The 22,479-nt window shown below is 50.2% G+C and overlaps 1 protein-coding gene across 4 annotated transcripts in view; it reads right to left on the bottom strand.

Annotated features, from left to right (window-relative positions):
* LOC114852296 (CUB and sushi domain-containing protein 1-like) overlaps positions 1–19,487 on the bottom strand; it is a 202,180-nt gene extending 182,693 nt beyond the window's left edge. For all 4 annotated transcript variants that reach the window (XM_055507498.1, XM_055507499.1, XM_029144613.3 and 1 more), the window contains exons 1-2: positions 19,349–19,487; positions 18,637–18,853 (exon numbers count right to left, since the gene is read on the bottom strand). In XM_055507498.1, the coding sequence (XP_055363473.1) occupies positions 18,637–18,853; positions 19,349–19,421 (290 nt within the window). In that variant the 5' untranslated portion in view covers positions 19,422–19,487. The remainder of the gene's footprint in view (positions 1–18,636; positions 18,854–19,348) is intronic.
* Between the last annotated feature and the right edge of the window lie 2,992 nt (positions 19,488–22,479).

Raw genomic sequence — 22,479 nt, 5'->3', positions numbered from 1 at the left:
TCGCCCGTTCGCAGCCTCGTAATAAATCACCTTGGTCCGCGGGGGACAGCGGCTGCATTATCACATGAATATTTGACCACAAATAGAATGTGAGTAACGTGAAATGGGGTTTTGGGTAATAATTGAAGGCGAGCTTTGCTCGTCATCTTTAACTTTCCTGCTGTGGGCCAAGGTTAACGCGCGATGACGAGGCCTGCGGAAAATAAAAGGGCTTTGGTCTTGTTTACACCCAAACACCAGTTAAATCCTCTGTGTCCGAACGGTGGGACCGACCAGGAGACGCGCGCTAAAAACGCGTGCCCCGCGTGCGGCGCTCGTCCGATGCTACGGCAAGCCAAGGGGGTCGTTATGCTGCCGCCGCGCTAACGGGGCCGCGTTGGTCTGGATCCCCGTTCAGCGGCCCCGCACGCTGATCCCACGGCTGTTTGACATTTATACAAAAATAAGTGGGCTGGCTTTAAAGCACGCAGGCGTTTATCCAGTCGGTCAACTGTCCGACCAGTCATCCGGCTTATGTAATCCGACAGCCGCCCGGCTGTCAGGCGACCGGCCGCTCGGCCGTCCATCTGGATCTGCCTATTTAACGGCCGCTGTCACGCCGAGCTGCCCGTCCGTCAGACTGTTAACGTGTCACATGTGGACAGGCTTTTATGTTGGTGGGATTAGGGCTCAGATTGGATGGTTGGGGGCCCCGGTGCTGCAGAAATGTCCTGCCTTTACAGCCACAAAAAGTAGAATTGGTGACGCTGGAGGTAGAAATCCATTCTAGCACCAAGGAGACGACCGTCGGACGCTCTGAGTCCAATGACAAACTCTGAGTTTTCTATTCCCAACGGATAGGTTCACTTCCACCCTCGTCACCGCTCTGACGGGTGACAGGCTGGGAACACGATGCGCTCACTGTATAGGTCAACGTGCTCCACATGATGCCCTTTACATGCGCCGGTTACACTCTCATTACAACGAGATTGACAGAACCTGCATTTGTCCACTTGTTGTCGCACACGCTGACATTTCGCCTTATCTCGCTCCTCATCTTACAAATCCAGCAGACACCCACTTATGTAAATCCGTCCGGTTCAACGTCCTCCTGTTCGCTGTCTGGACGCGCTGCAGATCACAGCCCGATGACCTTTCGCGGTCTGGTTCCGGTCCAATCAGGTCTGCCGAGCCGATAATTCCAATAACTTCAGCTTTGGGCCTCGGTCCGAGCAGAGAGTCAGCGGCTCACGTGGAACAGAGCACATGTGAGCACGGCGCTGGTGTTTGGAGCGGAGGCTGGGAACTTTTAGCGCACCACAAGGAAGCACTGGGGAGCGAGTCGAGCACTGATGGCTTAAGTACATGCCATCAGTGCTACATGCATGATTGAAGAGTCACGGGGGGCGAGAGTGTGGGAGCACTATGGATACGGCGGATGAAACCCAACACGTACAACCTTCAATGCAGCGCAGGGCTTTTCTAAGCCATTCGGCACCACAACACATCTCTGCCAGTCGGACCTGGATGTGACGCACTTAAACATGCAGCCGTCTGGGCACTGCTGGCCTCATTCATCGCTGGCGCAGTGAGGGTTCCACAGCCTCTAAGTGAACATCTCACTGAACTGGATGGACATTTAAACGCTGATCCATCGTCCGCTCCCTTTGACGGAGCCTGAGTTCTGACTGATCTGGAGCAACAAAGTTTGGGTTTTAGTGTGAAGGTGTGAACTGACTTTACCGACTAAAAAATCTCCATTTGCACCAGTTAAGACTGAGTGCAATCACTGTCCTTTAAACTTTAATCCCTAATAATTAAAATATAAAACAACGTGGTCCAACTCTTACTGTCTCATCACTTACAGTCACAGTAGGAAATTAAAGACGCTAAATAATTTTTAATTCATAGATATTTGTTATCTGGCTCAACTGTAGACCTCAGGCTGTGGAAGTATTTGACAGTGTGTGAATATAGAGTCAGCGTAGCCCTGAGCAAGCGTTTTAAAGCAGCTCTCCTAAGGACTCAGCTTTAAAATCATTACTGATATGTTTTATTCTATATTTTTTAAATAATCAGAGGAGAGAGAAGGAGCCGAGAAGCTTGAGCGCAGCTTTTACCCAACACAGACAAATATAGAAGGTCTAATTCTGAGGAGGGGGCTCCGATCCTGTGCCTCTGGGAGCGGATGTTACCCACTAGGATGCGGGGGTGGGGGGGTTCACACAGAATCACACGTACCTGCGTAGAAGCGCCGCTGCACTGTTGTGCGGAGTTGAGTGCCATGCTGAAGGGCACTTTGGCAGCAGGTGGCATTTGATGTCTACAATAAGAGCGCAGGAACCCCACTGGTTCTCTGTTATCCTCAAGCATCACCCTGCTGTGACCAAGCCTCATAGTTAAAGCAGGTAAGCCCCCCCGCACACACACACACACACACACACACACACACACACACACACACACACACACACACACACACACACACACACACACACACACACACACACACACACACAGCGTGTCAACCTGTCTGCCTGTGGAGGTCTGCGCAAAAGGACGTGAAATGAACATTTGTGTAAGTTTGCTGCTTCCACTTTACATTAGATTATAATACTGTACGTATGTAAACAGCATTTAAGTATTTGTCAGTTTTTTTCTCAAAACATCAAAACTACAATTTTAACAGCAATGAAGCCGAACATAACGAGCTTTATTCAGACATGACTTCCAGTTGGCGGGATGCGAACGGGGACAGTACGGGACTTTGTTTCTCGTTTAACCTGCACCATCACACCTTCATTCATCGCAAGCTTCAAATGACATCCAGCGAAAAATGTGGCTATTTTACATCAAACCGCGCACGTTCATTTTAAACAACGCTTCCAGAATCAGCATTTCATTTGGCGTTGTGTGGCGCCGTCGCTGCGCTTAAGTCCGGTGTCAGGAAATTCAAATGAAGACGCTTTTATGTATTTATAGGCGCTTTGTGATGCGCGCTATGATAATTACCACAGGAAGTACATGTGTCTCCTGCCCGTGTACGCGGTTACCGTTTGGGTACAAATCACTTTCCCATTGAATGAAATAAAAGCCGCCTTAGTGTCGTTTTCTCCCTGACTTGCAATTTGCACCAATTATTAAAATTATATTGCAAGAATAGCCTGCATTAAAAATGTAAATTGCTTCGCAATTTTTGAGAAAGTCACTATAATTTTAGGTCACAATAGGTACAAAAAAGCTCCACAAAATCCCAGAGGGACCAATTTGTTTGAGCTATGGTAAGGAGCAGGAGCCGGGCGGCAGAATGCTGCGAGTAGGCAGCTGGAGATGAGCCAGATCTCACTGGGTCGTAGACTAGTGTTTTTCTAACCAAGTCCTGCACTAACACAGGTCGCTGATTGCTATAAGCGCGCCCTCACAAGCTGATGTTTTATTGCATGGGAATGCCAGGTTGGAGCCATGAGCTGGTGATGGGCCCCGTGTGTTAAAAGCACTGATTGGCTCCTCACGGAGAGGAGGCCGTTTACTCAGCGGGCCCCGGACCCAGCGGCTCCGTTCCACACTCAGCCGCCACAGAAGCTGCTGAGAGCGGGTCCGTCCTCGACCCGCCGGGCGACGCACAGGTACCGGGGTCCGTGGCGGCGGTCCAAGCCCCGGCCAAATGAGATTTCAGGTAATCGTCTGCGGGCGGAGCGACTGCAGCCGAGTCTGCGCAGCTGCAGCAGCTGCCGGGCCCCGTTTGGTGTGATCTCGCTCCGTCTCAGCATTTACAGTACGGAGGCTAAAACACCACAACTTACACAAAGAGAAGGCAGCGGTAGGAAATTAAAAGGAAAACTGGCCCCAAGTTTGACACGGGCTCGGTGCCATCAGTAATGTGGGACACTTGGAACACAAACAAAAACAGCTAAACGCTGTGAATGTGAGTTGTGGATGTGGGCCAAACACGGGGGCTCTTAGCAAATCTGCTAATCAAATTGGGGGGAAAAGATGGAAAGACTAAATAATTGGGATTATGGAAATTAATGTCCCGTGACTGTTCACAAAAACTGCTGAGTGTGTCACCAGTTTGTAGATTGTGTTTTAGCAGTGATGACTGAAGATAATTATGCTAATTAGCATTAATAGTGGGATGCTTTAGGTATTGAGCTCCTTCAACATCAGCACCGGACTGACGTCTAGAATCTGTCAGTCACTTTAACGGCTGGTCGACGACACTGACGTTCAGGCCTGGCAGCATTTCGTCATCTGATAATGTTTAAAACACGCATCGAACCGACAGCCTCAGACGAGGCAGCGCGCTCTTTCATCAGCGCTCCCCCCTTTCCACTCATCCTTCCACTGGTTTGTTTCTGCACCTCCATCTCATTTTATGGCACGGTCCGACTAAGAGGAGCCATCAATCAAAGCGCTCGCAGGTGAACAGCCATTACTGTTACACACAAAGACACAAACAGCGCACATAAAACACGCGCAGCTGCTCTACTTGAGATATATCGCTGTATCCATCACACAGCTCCACACGCACACTGTTTAATCAACTTTAGCCACAGAGATTTGGTCACAAATAGTCCTGGGCTCAACCTTATTTATTAAAATAAAATAGTTACACTGTGCAGTTTATGAAATGACTATAAAAGCTGCATTACCTCATCATATAAACCATGACACACACGTACACACGTCTGCAGGCGGCGGCTTAAACCTATCACACACCTCGTCTACGCTCGTGTGGTCCGACACTACCTATGCACATACATCTGCTGTCCCCCAGTGTGCGTGTCGGCATTGTTTTCTCAGTGTGTGTGTGTGTGTGTGTGTGTGTGTGTGTGTGTGTGTGTGTGTGTGTGTGTGAGTGTGTGTGACCACATTGAAAGGCGTATAATCCGGCGCTATGGGCAATATCAACAGAGAAAGCCACTGGGCTAAAGTAGGGCAAGCTTCCCTATAAAACACACACATGGACGGCATGCACGGCCCGGCACACACACACACGCGCACACACACACACACATGCAGCACCGCCGATCCACTGTGGGGGAGAGTAAAGCATTATTTGACAAACCATTAAAACTGATTCTCTATGCTTCTGAGAGACAGTGAGGGAGAGATGGGGAGAAAGGGAGAGAGGAGGTGGATTAGAGAGAGGAAGCGAGGAATTAGGAGACCCCCTTCACTCCTCCACCACTTCCTCTCTGTGCCCCCGCCCTCCTCTCTCTGTCAGGTTTTGTTTAGAAGCCCGTGGCATGTGTCCTCTACATGCCTGTGTGTGTGTGTGTGTGTGTGTGTGTGTGTGTGTGTGTGTGTGTGTGTGTGTGTGTGTGTGTGTCAGAGCACTAAGCCAAGGATTCCTGACAAGGTGGGAACATTAAAAGCTTCTTCAGTCACATCCACCCACAGGCCTGCAGGAAGGGCACCTTCACACTCCCCCTAATGCATACATGCATATGCAGACGCGTCACACGCAGCTAAACGCAGCTACACTCATAAACACCCAACGCTGCGGCGTCGCACTCAGCTGGAACGAGACCATGTAAACTTAAATGAGCATCAACCTTAAGTGGCTCTAACAGAGTCTAATTGGGATTTGTCAGAGTTAAACGCTTCCCTTGAACTGCGGCACGTGTTGAGCGGCTGAGGTTTGATCTTCCCAGGATGACTTATCGCTCTTCATTTCATGAGTTCCTTTTCTTCCCGCTTTTGTTTGTTTTTAGGGAGATCATGAAAAAAACAGTGCTCGTCATGTGACTTCAACAGAAGCAACAGCTTCCTGTTGGGCTGAAAGCTGCACTGATGCTACGTATGATCTACTAGAGTCAGATTAAAGAGTTGACCACTTTAAGAGGCTCCACTAAACTGTGTACCTCCATCTTCACACGCTCAAAGGTATTTGGAGAACTGCCTGACAAGACATTAGAGCATCTCTCATTACTTAACAGATAAAAGGTCTGGAGTTGGTATCAGGTACCACGCTGGCATTTGGCAGCTGTTTGACTGGAGCAACTAATAGGAAGTTCAAGGAGACGTCAGAGCAAGTGAAGGGAGCTGCACAAAACAGAATTAATCTACGAGAGAGCAGCAGAAAGCTTAGATGTGACCGAAACAGCAGATGGGGACAGAAGAAGAGGAGAGTTGACAGGGAGAGTGATGACACTGAACGGCCCGGAAGATCCCAGATGACAACCGGCGTCAGTGATGTCAGGGCCCTCGCCTTCCACCGAAGCCAAACATCAGCGGAAGGTAAACACAGACACGAAACCGTGTAGATACAAACCGGTACAAGCCACGGGAACGCGAGAGGCTGGCAGGAAACCGGCCCTGGTCTGGAATGAGACTCGCTCAGCTGATCAAATCCAAGATTGACCTGTGATAGAGGAGCTGGGTCCAAAGGAACCCGGTGCCGTTAGGTTACGGGTCACAGGAAACGCCGACCTCCGAGGGACCAGTTGGGATTGAAGCCACTGGTCATCTACAGTGTGCAGGAGCTAATGACGGTCAAAGCAGCTAATGACTGTCCACACGCAGCCTCCACGTCTGACCTCTCCTGCAGCTTCAGGATATTAAAATGAAATGATTTAATTAGAGACCAAAAACCCAGCGCCCGACGATAGCCCAGACACAGCTCCTAATTGCAGCCTGTTTGGGCCATTATGTAATTGTTGCCTTCCTGCTTACATAAGGCGGCCGGAATAAAAGCTGTGTTAATGTGTCTGCACATCAGCGCCAGTGGTTGCGACGGACGCGAGAGCAGGACACGCGGACGAACGCGCAACCAGACAAATTAAGGGCGAAATTGGACACGCGGGTTTTGTGCTGATCTCGTTCTTTGGTGTATGAAACGCAAGGGGCATGACAGAATCCTCCCTCCCTCCTTCGCACCCTTCCTCATCCCTGTTTGATTGATTGCCACCCCTCTGTTGCAGCCGTAATCCCTCACTGTGCCTTCCAGCCGCGGGAGATAAGGTAGACGGGCTGGGTTCCCGTGTTTTCTGAGCCTGGGAGACGTGGACCCCTCCGTTCGTTTGCGTCTCTGGCTCTAAAGCCCCCGCGCGGAGGGTCCCGTTCGCCGTTTTAACTGGCGCCGCCTTAAAAGCCTCTGCGTGCGTTCTGCCCATTGTCTCCGTCTTCCCTCCCTCCTCCCACCACCCCATTGTGTGGTAACTTTGCCTCCCCTCTCTCCCAGCCGTCTTCCCCCCCCCCATCGCCTCGGAGCTCCCGCGTGTTTCCGTACGGTGTTAAACCTTCGATTGTGAAGCGCCTCGAGCTTAGGATGAACCACGCCGTCAGTGCTCGCTTTGCCTCTTTGTGATATTCTAAATACACCCGTGCTAAAAACAAAAGGCTGTCGTGGTGAGTGTTTCTCAGGCTGTGTCAATAGCGGCAATGACAAACGGGTTTCGCTCGGAGCAGCTGAGCAACTCAACATTAGTCAGTGTGACGGTGATTCAGACGTTCAGACCTTAAGAGTGACTCAGGCAGATCCTACGCACAGAGTGTCTAACATGTACGGCTGATGGACGAAAAACCATTCCCCTTCGCTTTTGTGTGAATCTGCAGGAGCCATTTGATGGGTGTCAGTGGAGCTGCTGGATCAAACGGTCCAACAACCTCCGTTCTGCTTGTCTGGTGGTGCCTCTGGGTCGCACCTGCTGGAGACACCACTCTGACGACGGCGACCTCGATCCGGGACAGGAAGCTGAATATTCATACGCGTTCCTCAGGCCTCGTGAGAGCGGTGGAGTGATTTGAAGGGTTTGTTGCTCATGACGGTGAGTAACGGGTTCACCTCCAAACGGCTGATCCGGTCCAAGCTGCGATGGAGGTTTCACAGTTGTTCTCAGAATCGGGGGAACAGAACAAAGTTGTTTTTGCCAAACATTTTACCTTCAGTTAAGAAGCACTGCTTTCATTGGTGGTTGCGTGTATTGATTTATCGCCGTGACACGTCTGACAATTAAAGCGCTGATGAGGCGGTGGAGGTGTCGCTGAGCCTCCCTGCAGGGCCCTTCAGCTCCACACTGAGCCTTCGCTAATCTCGTCTTACATTCTCTTCCCATTACTCTCTGACAGTCTCCTCTGTACCTGCCCTCCGTCACGCCGACCGTCAGCTGACAATAACCAACACAATATCAAGGCAGCGTTTCCAAATTCAAAGGTGAGAAAATCACTTTTTTCCATAAGACGTTTCGATTTTTTGGCCATTTTCTACCGCGTGTGCATTTATGTGACATTATCTTTCCATTTTTAAACCTTGAACCGCTACTCTGTGTTTAACACACCACAGGGAGAATCCCCCCAAACACAGGAGCTTCATTCTCCTCTTCCTCTCCCCATTTCCGCCCTTCCTCCCTTTTCCAGAGAGACCAGCCCAAAATTTCTTTGAAATTTAAATCGGATTGAAACATAAACATTCGTTCTCCAAACTCCAAAGTCAGTTTCGTGATATGAATTTTGTGCTAACAGGGTAATAGAGGCAGAGAGAGGACTGAGAGAAGGATTTTCTTTTGAATCAGAAAAAGATGAAAAGCATGAGCGGGACCCGATTCTCGCTGTGGCGTCGTGTGACAAATCGTTTTGACGCCAGTCTGTCAGCTGTCAATCACAGCTCGTCTTTAGTCGTCTGTAGGAAAAAAAAAGAAGAAGCATCCAAGGTGGTTCGCCGTGAACGGCCACAGGGCTCAAATATGCAAAGTGTGCTGACTCATTGGCTGATAGGGGAACTTACCCAAAGACACTCACACTCAAGGAGCCTTTTCAAGTCTCTGAGCAGTTTGAAGGAACGTCCACCGGTGAGATTACTAAGCATAAGTCACAGAAGTCAAGATAAAGTCATCTGAAGGGTAAGTATTGTGCACTTTCTCCATTTTCTCTCGACACGTTCGTATCTCAAGTGGATTCCTTTTGTGGTTTTGTGTAGATATAAAGAGACACTGGGTTGGATGGTGTATTCATTTGTTCTATCTACTGTACATTAGGCTACATTAGTAGCATTGTTTAACAGTAGCATCAGTATGTGAGCACAACAACCTGGAACCTCCGGATCAACAGACGCACGGGTGGTGATGTACTGCAGCCAACAAAGCCGGCCGATGTATTTTTGAAAGGCATCGGTCCCCCACTGGCAGAGGTGAAGCACCTTCATCGGCCATTTCTCCATTAAATGTGTACATTCTCACATCCGAGCCCCAGCAGGACCGAAACAAAGAGCTGTCAGAGCAACAGAGGAAGCCTCTCACGCTATGAAAGATAAAAAACAAAAAAAGCAAGAAAGAACCAAAAAGTTTCCAATAAGGGTAAAAGCTGTAAGAAAACAATCACAGTGGGAGGCAGGAAACGATGTCGGAATGGAGAGAAGCGAGCGAGAGGCTGGAAAAACAGCGATGAGGACTCATCCACGAGAAAAAATGAAAATAAAGCAGTGTTTTTAGTTGGCGAACCCGCAGTGGGGAGGCAGCAGACAGCGATACGTGGAGTCAGAGGAGAGGTTAACAGGCGAGTCAGGCAACGGAGAGAAATCTGAGAGACGGATGCTCTTCGTGCCCTCGGATTTCACTCGGCCTGTGTTTTCCATCAATATCTGCAAACACAAGCAGCGCGTCGACTACGCAACATGTGAAGTGAATAAACGGCGAAAGAAGTCCTAAGTGAAGATTAAAGATTTCAAATTCAGCCACGCTTAAAAGACGTCACATTTAGCTAAAAGTTTCTTAAATATGAGTCATGAGAACGAGCCCTGTTATTCGCTGGTATGAGAATCAAAACCAGGCGGCAGACGAGCATCGTTTGCTTTATCAAAGGCCTCTCCTCGCTGCACTTTGATGTGTCTGTGCGAGAAGGAAGCTTCGTTTGGAGGCTTTTCAAACCCTGGCGTTGCACCAGCCAGCCTTTCCACCTTGATACGACGTGTCTGAAACAAATGATTCTTAATCTGTATTTTCAGGAAGCGCGCGCGGCGCATTAGCGCTCAGCAAACACCCCCAAGGCGCAGAAACAACAGGTGATTTTCTGGATAAACGCCAGTTCCGATGTTTCTAAAAATGACAGCCAGCCAGTCAGCCAGGCGGTTAGTCAGGCAGCCGGCGTGGAGCGGCGCCACAGGCCCGGCGCCTCAACGCCCGGGCACATTACGTCTCGTGATGTATGATGTTTTGAAATGCAAAGTATAAATCAAGCGCTTGCGCCTAAGGGTCGGAGCTAAATAAGACAGAGCTGGAAATGGCTGTTGCTTTACAGTCGCATGTCACATTTCACGTATATTTGATATTTACCACCGACGCCGAGCGGGAACGGCGTGCGTGGAACGCGATCCATCACGGTCCCGCGTGGCCGTTTGCTCCGGTACCGGTGGACGGGTCTGCAGCAGCAGGTTCTGCTCCATGTTTCATGCGCCTCTGGCTCCCGTCACGCGTTTCCAGGGGTCTCACCTTTGCTGGGAAACGCCAGCCGTCAGTGTCGAGCTGCACCTTCCAGCCAATTAGGAGCCCGGCAGAACCGGCGCAGAACAGGAAACTCCACGGACCCGGCAGAGGCGCCGCGCGAAGGCCGGCTCTTTGTTTTTGTTGTGCTCTTTCCCGCCGCTCAGATCAAACACTGCAGCTCTGGGTGGCCGCTAACAAGATCTAGCCGTTGCCACACAAACACGGGCGCAACCGCAACCATGGAAAAAAAGAAAGTGTGTTTTCCTCTGGTAAACGTGAAAACTGGAGCTCCTGAATCATGTTGTGAAGCAGATTAGCCGTTAGCGAGGACTTTCCCGCTTTTATCTCCTAAGCTAACATGCTGTTGAGCCAAAACGCTAACACCTAGCGACGTAGCGCTAGCACATTCCTGTGGCAGGCGCGTCCCTGCTGTCGATGCGCGGCCCGTTCTGGTGGCGCTAGCGCCATAAATAGCAGCGCATCATCACTGGGGTTTCAAACGGGCGGCTACGACATCACCGCGGGTGGCCGATGCTCGTGGTGAACTATTCATGAGTACATATGTCATTTAAACTGCCTCATCCAGCAGCGCCGCGCTTTGAATTGTCATGTTGATTTTTGTTGATGCTTTTGTTGTTGTGCGTCTTTTGTTTGGGGTGAGATCTGTTTCGGGAACCCCTGGAGTTTTATTCCTTCGTACTCCCAACTTTCTTTCCTTGTCACTGTATTCTTCACCCGCTTTTCTTTTTTCTCTCCCCTCTTTCCTCGGCGCTTTGCTTCGACGTGTCACCGCGGCGTAAACAAACTAAAGCAGTGAGTCAGATGTTTCGCTGAAGTGAAACTTCTGTGACATGGTCTAATCTGGCTTCACGCTAAATTAAACATTTACTGCACACGTCTGAACGAATGCGACTGCAGTTCAGGTTGTGTGCAGTGTTACACTGTGTGTGTGTGTGCGTGTGTGTGTGTGCGTGTGTGTGTGCGTGTGTGTGTGCGTGCGTGTGTGTGTGCGTGTGTGTGTGCCTGCGTGTGTGTATGTGCGTGCGTGCGTGTGTGTGTGTGTATGTGTGCGTGTGTGTGTGTGACTGAAGGGGAGTCCTGCTGGAGACCTGGCCACTGGCTCCCCCCTCCCCTCTCCCCCCTCTCCCCCTCCTCCTGGCTCTCCTCCATCTCCGCTCCTCTCCGTCCTCCCTCCTCGTTCCACTGCCTCGTCTCTCCTTGTGTATCGCCTCGCCCCCCGCCGCGTCGCAGCAGTAACAGGTGTTTGTTGAGGCGGGAGGCCTGCACATCTAAATGTTCTCATCTGTCCTACAGTCCTGTGCAACAGCTGAACGCAGCGTCGGCCGCGGCTCCTCCTTCACTCGCGCGCTGTGCTGCTTTGGAAGCGTGGCTCAGTGAATCCTACTGAGACAACTGAAATGTCGTTAAGTCCACAGCCAGCTTTGTTTTGGCTTTGATTTATTCAACTCTGGCGAATAAAGGAGGATGCAAGTCCCACGTTAGAGTCTGGAATTATTCAACACGGCAGAGCAGAAACAAACCCAACAGTTAATTTAATTGATTCCTAATCAATTAGAGGTCATGTTTTGACAGGAAATGCAGTTGCTGCCACTTTTTTCTCTCTCCACTGAAGGAGGATGGTTGAGTCAACGCTACAAGGTGAGAAGCAACACAGCGCCATGTTTAGCCTGAACTGGTGCGGCGGGTGGTTTCTATTGGTGGGAAGCATCTGTGGCTCCTCTGACTGTCTCCCTGCACAGAGCAGGCTGGAACTGTTTGCACGCGCTGCGACGTCGTGCCGGTCGCAGCTGCCGTCCTCCAAAAGGAGCAGGAGGCCCACAGAGGGAAGCTGGACGCTGCGGGCCGGCAAACCAGCAACCCAGCCGACGGGGGCACGAAGGGGGGGGGGGGGGGGGGGGGGGGATGCTGCCGCTTCCGTCGCCGACCGACTGCTATCGCCGTGTGGAAACTGCACCGAACTTTGTGATGTGCTGGTGACAAGTGGAAGCAGCTTAGAGAATTATCAAGAATACAATAAGACACAGACAGACGCACAGAACTACCAACCGCACAGGGACTTAGTTCTACTAGCTTTAACACCGTCCCTCAGTGTGTGTGTGTGTGTGTGTGTGTTCTCCCTTTCTCTGCGCTTCTGTCTCTCCTTCCCTGAACATGCCTACCTCCATCCCTCCCCCACTCGCTCCTTCCCTCTCCACTTCTCTCCTTTCCTCCCTAGCGGTTGTCCTGGATTAGTTCCATTGCCTGGTTATCTAGTGTTGGCCTATTTTTCTCAGAAAACTGTGTTTTTTCACTCTGCAGTGGGGGCAGTCGGAGTTTGTGTGGGTGTACGTGTGTGTGCGCGTGTGTTTTCACTGCCTGTTCCCGCTAAGCACACTTTGTGTAATCCATTAAGTGTATTCCACTGCCCTCACCTGAAGTACAGTACGGCGGCTGTGTTCTCATTCCACTGCTGTAGCGTTCATTCAGGACCTGTGTCTCTAGAAATAGCCAGAGCCCATTCACCAGCGTGAACACAAATGACTAGATTAGGATTTAGAGGAAGGTGCTGGTTCCGTGGTTGGCGCTGCCTCAGAGCTACAAGGACCTGGATGCTGGGATTTGCAGGTGCTTACATCACGGCAGCGCATGTACAGTTGGCTTAGAGGCACTTACTACTGTACACCTGATTGCTGGGTGTATTATTTATGCGCTATCGAAGCCGCCTCATTCTGGTCCTCTTAGGTTTCCCTTTGTGTCCTTTTTAAATGATAAATGAACACTTCTGCATGTATGAGTGTAAATCTCTTCCTGGTGCATCCTGGGAGTCCTTTGACACCCCCCCAACACACACACACACACACACACACACACACACACACACACACACACACACACACACACACACACACACACACACACACACACACACACACACACACACACACTCCCTCTGTCGCTTTCAACCTGCAGCACATTAATAAACCATTAGATGCTTGACAAATCCATAAAATGTGAAGGAGCGACACTGAGCTGAGGAGGAAAGAATGCGAGAGATGCTGCAAAGGCACAGAGAGGAGCAGCGGAGGAGACACAACGGAACTAGGAGAGCGAGAGAACGTGTTTGACGGCAGAACAAATGATCCAGGAAGTTCAAAGTTAGTGACCAACGAAGCAAACGCTCTCCGTCTCAACACACCAGCATGAACCTCACCCTGTGCTTCTTCACTCTCTCCTGGCTCCCTTTACAAGCAGGACTCAGAGCCTCGCTGATAACCTGCGCACCATTTACCTGCCCCTCTGTCATGTGCACAGACGCTGCAGAGCCCAGTTTTAGTATCAAGTATATCAAGTATTTGGCTGCAGACACACAGTTTCTTAAGCATAACTTACTGTATATAGTTGTTATTCTAATAACGACATATCAGTAACTGCAGGTGTATCCAGGAGGAGCTGGGTGAATCCAGCAGATCAAACCGAGGTCACAGCCACATTTTTAACATGGCACAATACAAATATTGACACCTACGACTTGCGCCAATTTGAGACTTCCAGCTGTTTTCTCCACAGCTGTATTGCCACAGTTCACCTTATGCTCTTTCTCAGATTACCACAAAGGCAACTGCAAATTCCATCTTCTGTATCTACAAATCCTCTAATCCAATAATCCCATTTTATTTGTGCATTCTGTAATCACCGGTTGCCTTGAGACCAGGAGCAGCTCTGTGATGCTAGGAAGTGAAGAGGGCAGCGGAGGATTTCCTGACATAAGCTTGAAGGGCCAAAGATCCATAATTAAAACAAATTCCACACACACAGAAGTTTTCAGGTTCTCACGACAGGTCGAGGTCCTTCTCTAACTAGGTTGGGAAGATAAATGAAGTAGTGAAGTATTAAAGGATTGGATTAAGTTTTCCATTGTGGCTTAGAGTCACCGGTTGATGTAACCATGCGTCATTTCCTTATTGACTAGTCGTTTCAGTGATCTGAGTCCTTTAAGCCTCTTTGGGGTTCATTTGTTACCTCTGGTTGCCAACAGCCTCGTGTTTTCATCACAGTGACGGATTTGCCCGTTTTTCGGTCATTCGCTCTGTGTCAATGTGAACCTTGTGACTTTCAAACAGATCGAGCTCAGACACTGATAAAACTGGAGCAGTGTAATAGTCGTCTAATGTGAAACCAGTGGCACAGGCACAGTACAAACCAGCCTATGCTGACAAAGGAATGAGATTAATTAAGAGTTACCGACTAAAAGCTTTGTCTGTGGATCTGTGAATAAATGTGTCTTAAATGTGATGCCAACGCGTTTGTGATCAACTGAGGAACTCATTCATTAGCGGGAGCGTGGGCCGCATCCAGAGTGAGACGCTCCTGCAGGGATCAGGAGGGTGTCGCCGGACTCTGGGAGCTGCAGGACCGAGCCCGGCCCGACGAAGCGGCCCAGCGAGCGGCTCGTGTGCCGCGGAGCAGGAACCGCTGACGGAGAGGCGCTGACGGAGCCCGAGGGTGCGCGACAGTAAGAACGCCGGTGGTTTACACTGCCGCGCCCTCTGACCCGACCCATAACAGCTCCGACTGGTTCTGAGAAGCACCGAGCGTGACGGCGTCCGGCAGAAGGCCGTCTGGTCTCATCTTCAGACAAAGACAGACTGCATCAAAGAGTCCGAGCCGTTTTTAAACTGTGACCCGATAATTAACTCTCCACAGGAAGTGACCAGAAGTTGTTTGTTCTTTTTTTTAAAACTCAGTGTTTAACTTTGCCACAATCTAATGCGATAACTTCCCTTTCGTTCTACAGTATTAAACCGGCTTCATCCGCAGATGCGTCTGGTATTTTGTCACCCTCATTGATGTAAATCAGCCAAAAATCTTCGAAAATCCCTCCGGCCAAAAGAACAACTTTAAAAATGAATCTATCAGCACCGCTCTAAAATAACTCCAACACAAACTGGAACCTCATTTACAAAGGTGTTCGGAAATGAAATGTGGTACTTAACCTCCACTCCACCAGAGAGAGGGAAAAATGATGGAGCAAATATTAATTAACACCAACATCTGCCAACAACTTTCATCACAGCATCAACTAAAAGACGGGAAACGTTGTGCACTAATATGATAAACTGTCCGAGCGTTTAATCATCGCGGCCCCGACCGACGGGAGGAGCGCCGGTCACCGTGGGCAACCGAGCGTTCGCGCGCTTCAACACGTGCAGGCGAAGTGGAGCTGCCAATTAGCGTGCGTGCGCTTTGATTGCGGTTTCCACAGGACGCAGGGTCCATGTTCACAGTCTGAGGAGGACGGGAACTTCTCAAACCTCCTCTCAGCATCTCCTCCAGGTTTGCCTGCACGTCAGGGAATCAGCCTGAGCCTGTGGTAAATAGTACAGGTCAGTGGTTTGTGCATTAAAGACGCTTTTCTGTTGCAGACATAAATAATCCCTCCTTGTTGACATCAGTCATCAGAGCGAGTGGGACGGAGCAGAGTTACCGCCTCTGAGGCGCAGCTGGGGCCGGCGAGAAAGGGTCACAGATGCTGGGTCAGCCCTATATGTGAGACTGCTGCATTCTCCCCACACGAGGTCCGAGGGCGGATGGAGGGGCGGCTGTGGCAGGGAGATACATCACGCCTCGTCCGCGCTCCTCTTTGTGAACAAAGAGAGAGCAGTCAGCGCCTCTTGGCTTCATCCCGCCGCCAGTGTGGGCTGCCTGATGGGTTCATATCAGCAGGTCCTCCACCATTCAGCCACAGGCTGGGAGCAGGAAAGGGCTTTAGGGCTTTAACCGGGATCCCACCGCCCTCGCCCTCGGACGTCAGACGGGGAGCAGGCAGCGCCGGCGTAATTGGAATCAGAGTCCTGACGGGGGCGTTTTTCATTAGCTCGGCCGGAGCGGGAGGAGGCCTCGCCGGAAGGGTTGCCAGGTGTGACGCATTCAGGGAGACCTGGAGGCCGCGGCGGACGGCCGAGCGGCGGTCTCTGCCTTCACGGACGTCCACGCCGTTCGTTAGCGTTAGCATCAGCATCAGCAGAGGAGCGGCGCTGCAGACAGGAGCAGCTCACGCGCTTGATTCAAACCGCGCCGGGATGGGGTTCGCTGCATTTACAGCAGGGCCAGACGCTCTGGAGACGCGCCGCTCCTCTACTCTCCCCGTCTGATGGAGCCGTTGCAGATCGGGGCAGCCGCTCCGATGCTGCGGCTGCCGAAGGACCCCGGGGCTATTTCACATCAGCGAGCGAGCAGTCGGCAGCAGGTGATGCGAGCTCGGCCTCTGAGCTGCTGGTTCACAGGCTGGTTGTGTCCCAGCAGAAGCACACGCTCAGGGGGTCCGAGACGCCACACAACACCGGACAGCAGGGGTGTGTAACCACGTCTGAGCATCGGTGATCGGATTCATCTGAGCTTTAACTCCGAGCCATTATTTTGAAACGCTTTGGAAAATGTGTGAATGATTTTTCTAAAACATATTCATACACAAAAACCTCTGCAGTGGCTACGCCTCCCCGCAAACCCTCAACACTTACCGAGGGTCAGAAACTGTTCTGTTCACGCGCAGACACACAAACAGTGAAACAGCTCTATTTTCCAGGAAAGACCCGGTATTATCCATAACTGCACCACCAACCTCTAGCACTACTTGGTGCATTCCCAGATCCTCCCTCCCACACACCAGCAGCGTACTATGAATAAGCTTCCCACAGTTTGCCAGCTCCGCCGGAGCTGCTCTGCCCTTTCTGCAACAATATCACAGCCCCACAATTCACCGGTCGGAATGTAGTCGGTTCATCAGTGGCAGATCCATCATGATCTGCTGCTGTAATAAAGATATAAATGACCCATCGGATGCTTCTGCACCACACTTACCTTCACTAAATATCAGTATATTTCAAATTGCAGGTTGTGCGACAATATGTTTAACCTTCTACAACTGTTTGACGTACTGGATGTCTCATGCGGTGACGTCTTTACCCAAAAACAAAAAGCTTTTCAAGTGATTTGTCTCTTCACCGCATCATCATAATAAACGACTTTTTGCAAAGTGCATCAATGCAGAGGCTGATTTGTGGAGTTTGCAAAGTAGAGTTTAAAAAGTTAAATGCGACAGAAAAAAGGTCTTTTCACATTTCGAGTAACATCTTTACATCTTTTTATGGTATTCATCGACGTTTTTAATGTGATATTGCCTCAGATTTATAGAAGCACCTTCCTTAAGAACCTCGATAGCATCTGAGGGGAAGAAGCGAGTATGAAATGCTCCGCTGATATTACATACACTGTATTATAGAAACCAATTTCGGTTCTGCCATTGCTCCATATACGACTTAATGTTTTATGCAACAATTAAATTTGCATCCTTCGCAGGAAAGTGTTTTTCAGGGGTTTCATTTCATTTGCTCTGGGCCTGTTTGATATGTGTATTATTGTATATCCTCTATTGTTCTGCAGTGCTTTTATAGGTAGAAGCCGTCGGCTCACTGGTCCAATACGTTATCAACAAACCCAAAAGGATCGGCTTCCCTCGACAAGCTCACGGCAAAGACAGTTAAAGCTACTGTAGTTCATTTTAGCCACATAAAGATAACGCATCCTATGACTTCAGTCATTTCCAGTAGGATCCAATTCATTCTTCTTGAGTAAATAGAGCATTATGGGGAATTTAACTGACGCTTTGTAAAAGAATGAATAAAGTGACAAGTGACAATTTTCCCCTCTTTTATCTTTAGATTTGTTCTAGTCAGCAAAGCAGCAGGAGGCGCATGAAACAGAAAAGCTGTTGATATTCTCACTATATTAAAAATATTCTAAGTGTACATTGTATTATTCTGAACCACGTTTGTGTCAGTAACTTTTAAAAGAACAGCGGTACCTGTTGACCCGAACCGCTCATTTTAAGGTTTTTATTCTATTACATGTCAGCGTCAGTTCGGTTAAATTAAAATACATTTTGTTGAAGTACCTTTGTAGCTGTGAAAGCCGGACCGTGCTCTGAAACGTGTCCTTTATCCACAATTCACTCGATCTAACAAAAAAAATCGAGTGAAATTAAAGCTGACACTTTCCTTTGACTTCATAATAAGTGTGTCATTTACTGTTACTGAGAGAGAAAAGGATATTCAAGGCCCAGAAGTCGAAATGTGCTTTTGTCCGAGCGTCGATTCTGGAGAAAAGCGGCGGCGTGAGAGCGAAGGGGAGAGAGAGGAGCAACAGACGAGCAGGTTGGCGACGGAGCGGCGCTTCTGACCTCATTTTTAGGTTTCCAGGCGACGGTTGTCCATCGTAAACTGACACAATATCAAAGTCTTCCTCCAGAGCCAGCGTGACAAAGGTCAGCTGGATGCGGTTCCTCTCCCCGGTGATTATCAGCCACGTGCAGTTGGCGTAGTTGGGATAGCCGTGAGGGAAACCGGGCGACTCGATGGTGCCGTTCAGGCCTTGGACCACGCCGCCGCACGACTCAGCTGGAGGAGAGAGCGAGGGAGAGAGAGAGAGAGAGAGAGAGAGGGGGAGACACACGATCAGAGGGGGGTCTCATGCTGTAAGCTGAAGGTCACACAGGTCCAGCTACCGCTGACTTCTAAACACACACACTCCGTCTCTGTCATTCTTGGCCTTCAGGCTTGTGACTGAGCGAGTCCGATCGCGGCCCGGTACCGGTCGTGCATCATCGCACGCTCCGCCGGAGCGCCTTAAAAGCCGGGCGAGATGGGAACACGCCGTGTATATTTAGACTCCACGAGTCTGTCGTTCGGACGGCGCCCATGACGCTCCCGCTCGCACGCGTTGAAGCATGTGCTCAGATGAAGCAGCATGTGATCACATCCCTCATCACAAACCCATGACAGTAAACACAGCTTCACAAACAGAGGCACCTGAACACACATTCAGAGGAAGCTTTGTGTTTTAATGTAGGAGCAGAGGCTCCTGCACCGCTTCCTGTCTGGACCTCCCCTCACCTTCCCACTGAATGCATGCACGTGCGTCAGACTGTGTGGACAGTAAAACGGCGTAATAAACAAGCAGAAGCATCAACCCGCGGGTGTTGGAGGATCGATCCGCTGCCCCCCCCCCCCTCTCACCCACCCTCCCCCAGCTGCACCGCTCGCATCTCTCGCCCAGCGTTTCCGGAAGTCGGACTTGCGCGTGTGTCCGCCTTCAAAGCCGCCCGTCCATTTATTGCGCGCGCGTGACCGAGTGCACACGCGCTCGCTCCGGAGACGCCCGCCGCGTCAGAACCACCGCCCACCCGGCTCTGCGCGCGTGAAGCCGGACCCGCCCGTCGCGCCCGGTACCAGGCGTTCTTGTTTGTCTGAAGCCACGCAGAACGCACCGACATGCGTAAATACGCGCGCACGCGCCCGGCCGGACAGGCTGGCGCTGGCGGAGCCGCGCGAGGCTCCTGCAGCTCGCACACAAACTTCAAACCATCTGGAGTGTCGAGATTAATTTCAGATTGTTCTCTGCTGTCTTTCCAACCCAATTCACCTCTCCCCCTCAGCCGTCTTTGTATCTGTCTCTCAGCCTGTCTCCAGTTGTCTCTCTGTTTCTGTCTGTGGTCTCTTCTGCTGCCAGATCCCCCTCCGCTCGCCTTGGAACAGATGGGAGAAGTGGAATTCAGCAGATATTTGCATCACACCGGATGCCATATTGTAACACCGCACTGGAGGCGCTTCACTAAAAAGTACGAGGCTGCGCTGCTCACGGAACGTTGGCTTTCCGAAATCTGGACCCGAATTTAAAAAAAAAAACACACACGCGCACGCACACAAACATTTGACTGGTTTACGCTCCAGTCTGGTTTTAACAAGGCAGAGGTTCTGAAATCAGTAAGTTTCATCACGTTGACGCAGCAAATGTCAGAACTGAATTCTGTGTCAGTCCGTCCAATTACAGATGAGATTTTAGTGTGGACCAGAGTTGTGGACCTGTCAAATGACTAACTGACACTTTCATTCCCACAACCACGCAACCACCACTTCTAGCTTTTAGTTACTTTCTGGTGTCGGCGGCAGCAGGCTGCCTTTTTGCTGATGACTGACCTCCATTGTAACAACTGCAGCAGAAGCCTTGAATTAAACAGTACTTTCTGTCCTGTCTGCCACGAAACTGTTACTGTGTGTCACTTTAATTATGGGAAGCATCCAACGAGGTAGTAAAAGGTGAGACGGAGACACTTGAATGTGCTTAATTTTGGTCAGCTGGTTTGTTTCGCTGTCATGGCAACGGCTCAAAAATGATGTGGAGATCCACGCGTTTACATTTGCACCGTGTTTCCTGAACGTCCTCCCTCTGAGGGAAACGTGAGATGTGAGGCTCCTCCACCAGGGGAGCCAAATCCTAGAACTACCAGAACTTTAATGCACAGTAAATGTAAACGCGTCGTATCACGTTCCCCAGACGACAGCGCAAAGCAGCCGTGGGTTCGGAGAGTTCATCAGATCTACATGACGACCGGGGAGAACGGGAAAATTCAGGCGTTGACAATCGCCAGAGAAGAGCTGGAGAGGCTGAGCAGCACCTGACCACAAGGTCCCCGGCTCATAAATCAGACGCCGGCTCCTCTATCCATGACGCTGCCACAAATCAAATGCATCTTTCTAAGTTACGCTGTGTAGAACTATTGACTGAGGTGATTGAATACCAGCCACCAGAAGAGGGGAGAGGAGGATGGAAGGAGAGGAGGAGAGAAGAAGGGAGGAGAGGAGGAAGGAAGGAGAGGAGGAAAGGAAGATGGAAGGAGAGGAGGATGGAAGGAAAGAAGGAGAGGAGGAGAGAAGAATAGAAGGAGAGGAGGAAGGAAGGAGAGGAGGATGGAAGGTGGAAGGAGAGGAGGAGAGGAGGAAGGAAGGAGAGGAGGATGGAAGGAGAGGAGGAGGAGAGGATAGTAGTGGTGTTGCCTGTTCTTCTCCCTGCCTCCATCTTTTTCATTATCTCTGTGTCAGTACCATTGTGTGTCTCCCACATTTTGTTTGTCTCCATCTCTCTCCATCTTCCCTCTCTATCAGTCTCCAGCCTCCCGTCCATGGTTTCTCTCTTTTATTGCGTCTGCATTATCTCCACTCGTCTACCTCTAGTGTACATCGCTCCCTCCCCGCGGCTCCATCCCTCCCCCCGTCCTCCGCTCCACTTCTCTGGCATCACCTCCTTCCTGCCTCTATCTCGCCCTCTCATCTTTCCAACCTGGACACTCTCTCTTCCTCCCCCTTTCCCCTCAATTATCTGGGTATTAGTATCTTGGCATCTCTCCCTAAGTGTCATTACGTCTCCTCCTCGCTATTATTATCGCTATGTCATATTGTCTCTCTCCTGGTGTCATTACATCTATCTTTCCGTGTTTCCTCTCTTATCCCGCTAGAGTGTTAGCTTGTTTTTATTCCACCCACTCACCTCCTATATTTATCTCACAAAGAACAAATACCACAACCTCTCTGTGTCTGTCTTTCTCTCTATCGCCATTTCTCCTGCTCTCTGTCAGCCCACTGTCAAACAGTTTAAGTAAATGGGACTGCAGTTAGAGTCGAACATTTAGGCCATTTACCCGCTGCTCAGTGGGGATAAAAGCAGGTCTGGGAAAATAATCCAAAGTCCATACGTGCCGTTAACTACACTGAAAACATTACAAAAGACTGTGTTCTCCTGTGAAAGCAATTATTCTTGAAACGTATTCTCCAGTTTGAACTTTTTACAGCCATCATCACTGGATTGTTACTGAAAGAGTCTCAGTAGCACTTCGGTCAATACGCTTTTCTTTTGTCAAGACAAGTACAGTCTCCTTATATAACAGTAGCCACAGTGTCACCTCTCCGTGGGCTGACTTTGCTTTGTTGGACAGTGAGTCTCGCACACGTTCAAACCAATGACGACTAATAATAACAACCCGCAAATGCGGTGTAAGTCAGATGAAACGGTGCACGCAAGGGCCAGGACAGGCTCTGTTGCCATGACGACGGAGCCCAGCATCGCGGAAACACAGAGATGCGACACATACGGGAGCACTCAGCATCGATCCAGAGTTAATCCCAGACACGTCACACACACACGTCCCACGTCCCACGTGTGTGTGTGTGTGTGTCTGTGAGCAGACGAC

This window comes from Betta splendens, chromosome 3 (genome assembly GCF_900634795.4).
Source record: "Betta splendens chromosome 3, fBetSpl5.4, whole genome shotgun sequence".
NCBI lineage: Eukaryota > Metazoa > Chordata > Actinopteri > Anabantiformes > Osphronemidae > Betta > Betta splendens.
Note: the sequence above shows the minus strand (reverse complement) of the source record. Positions and strands in the feature narration are given on the sequence as shown.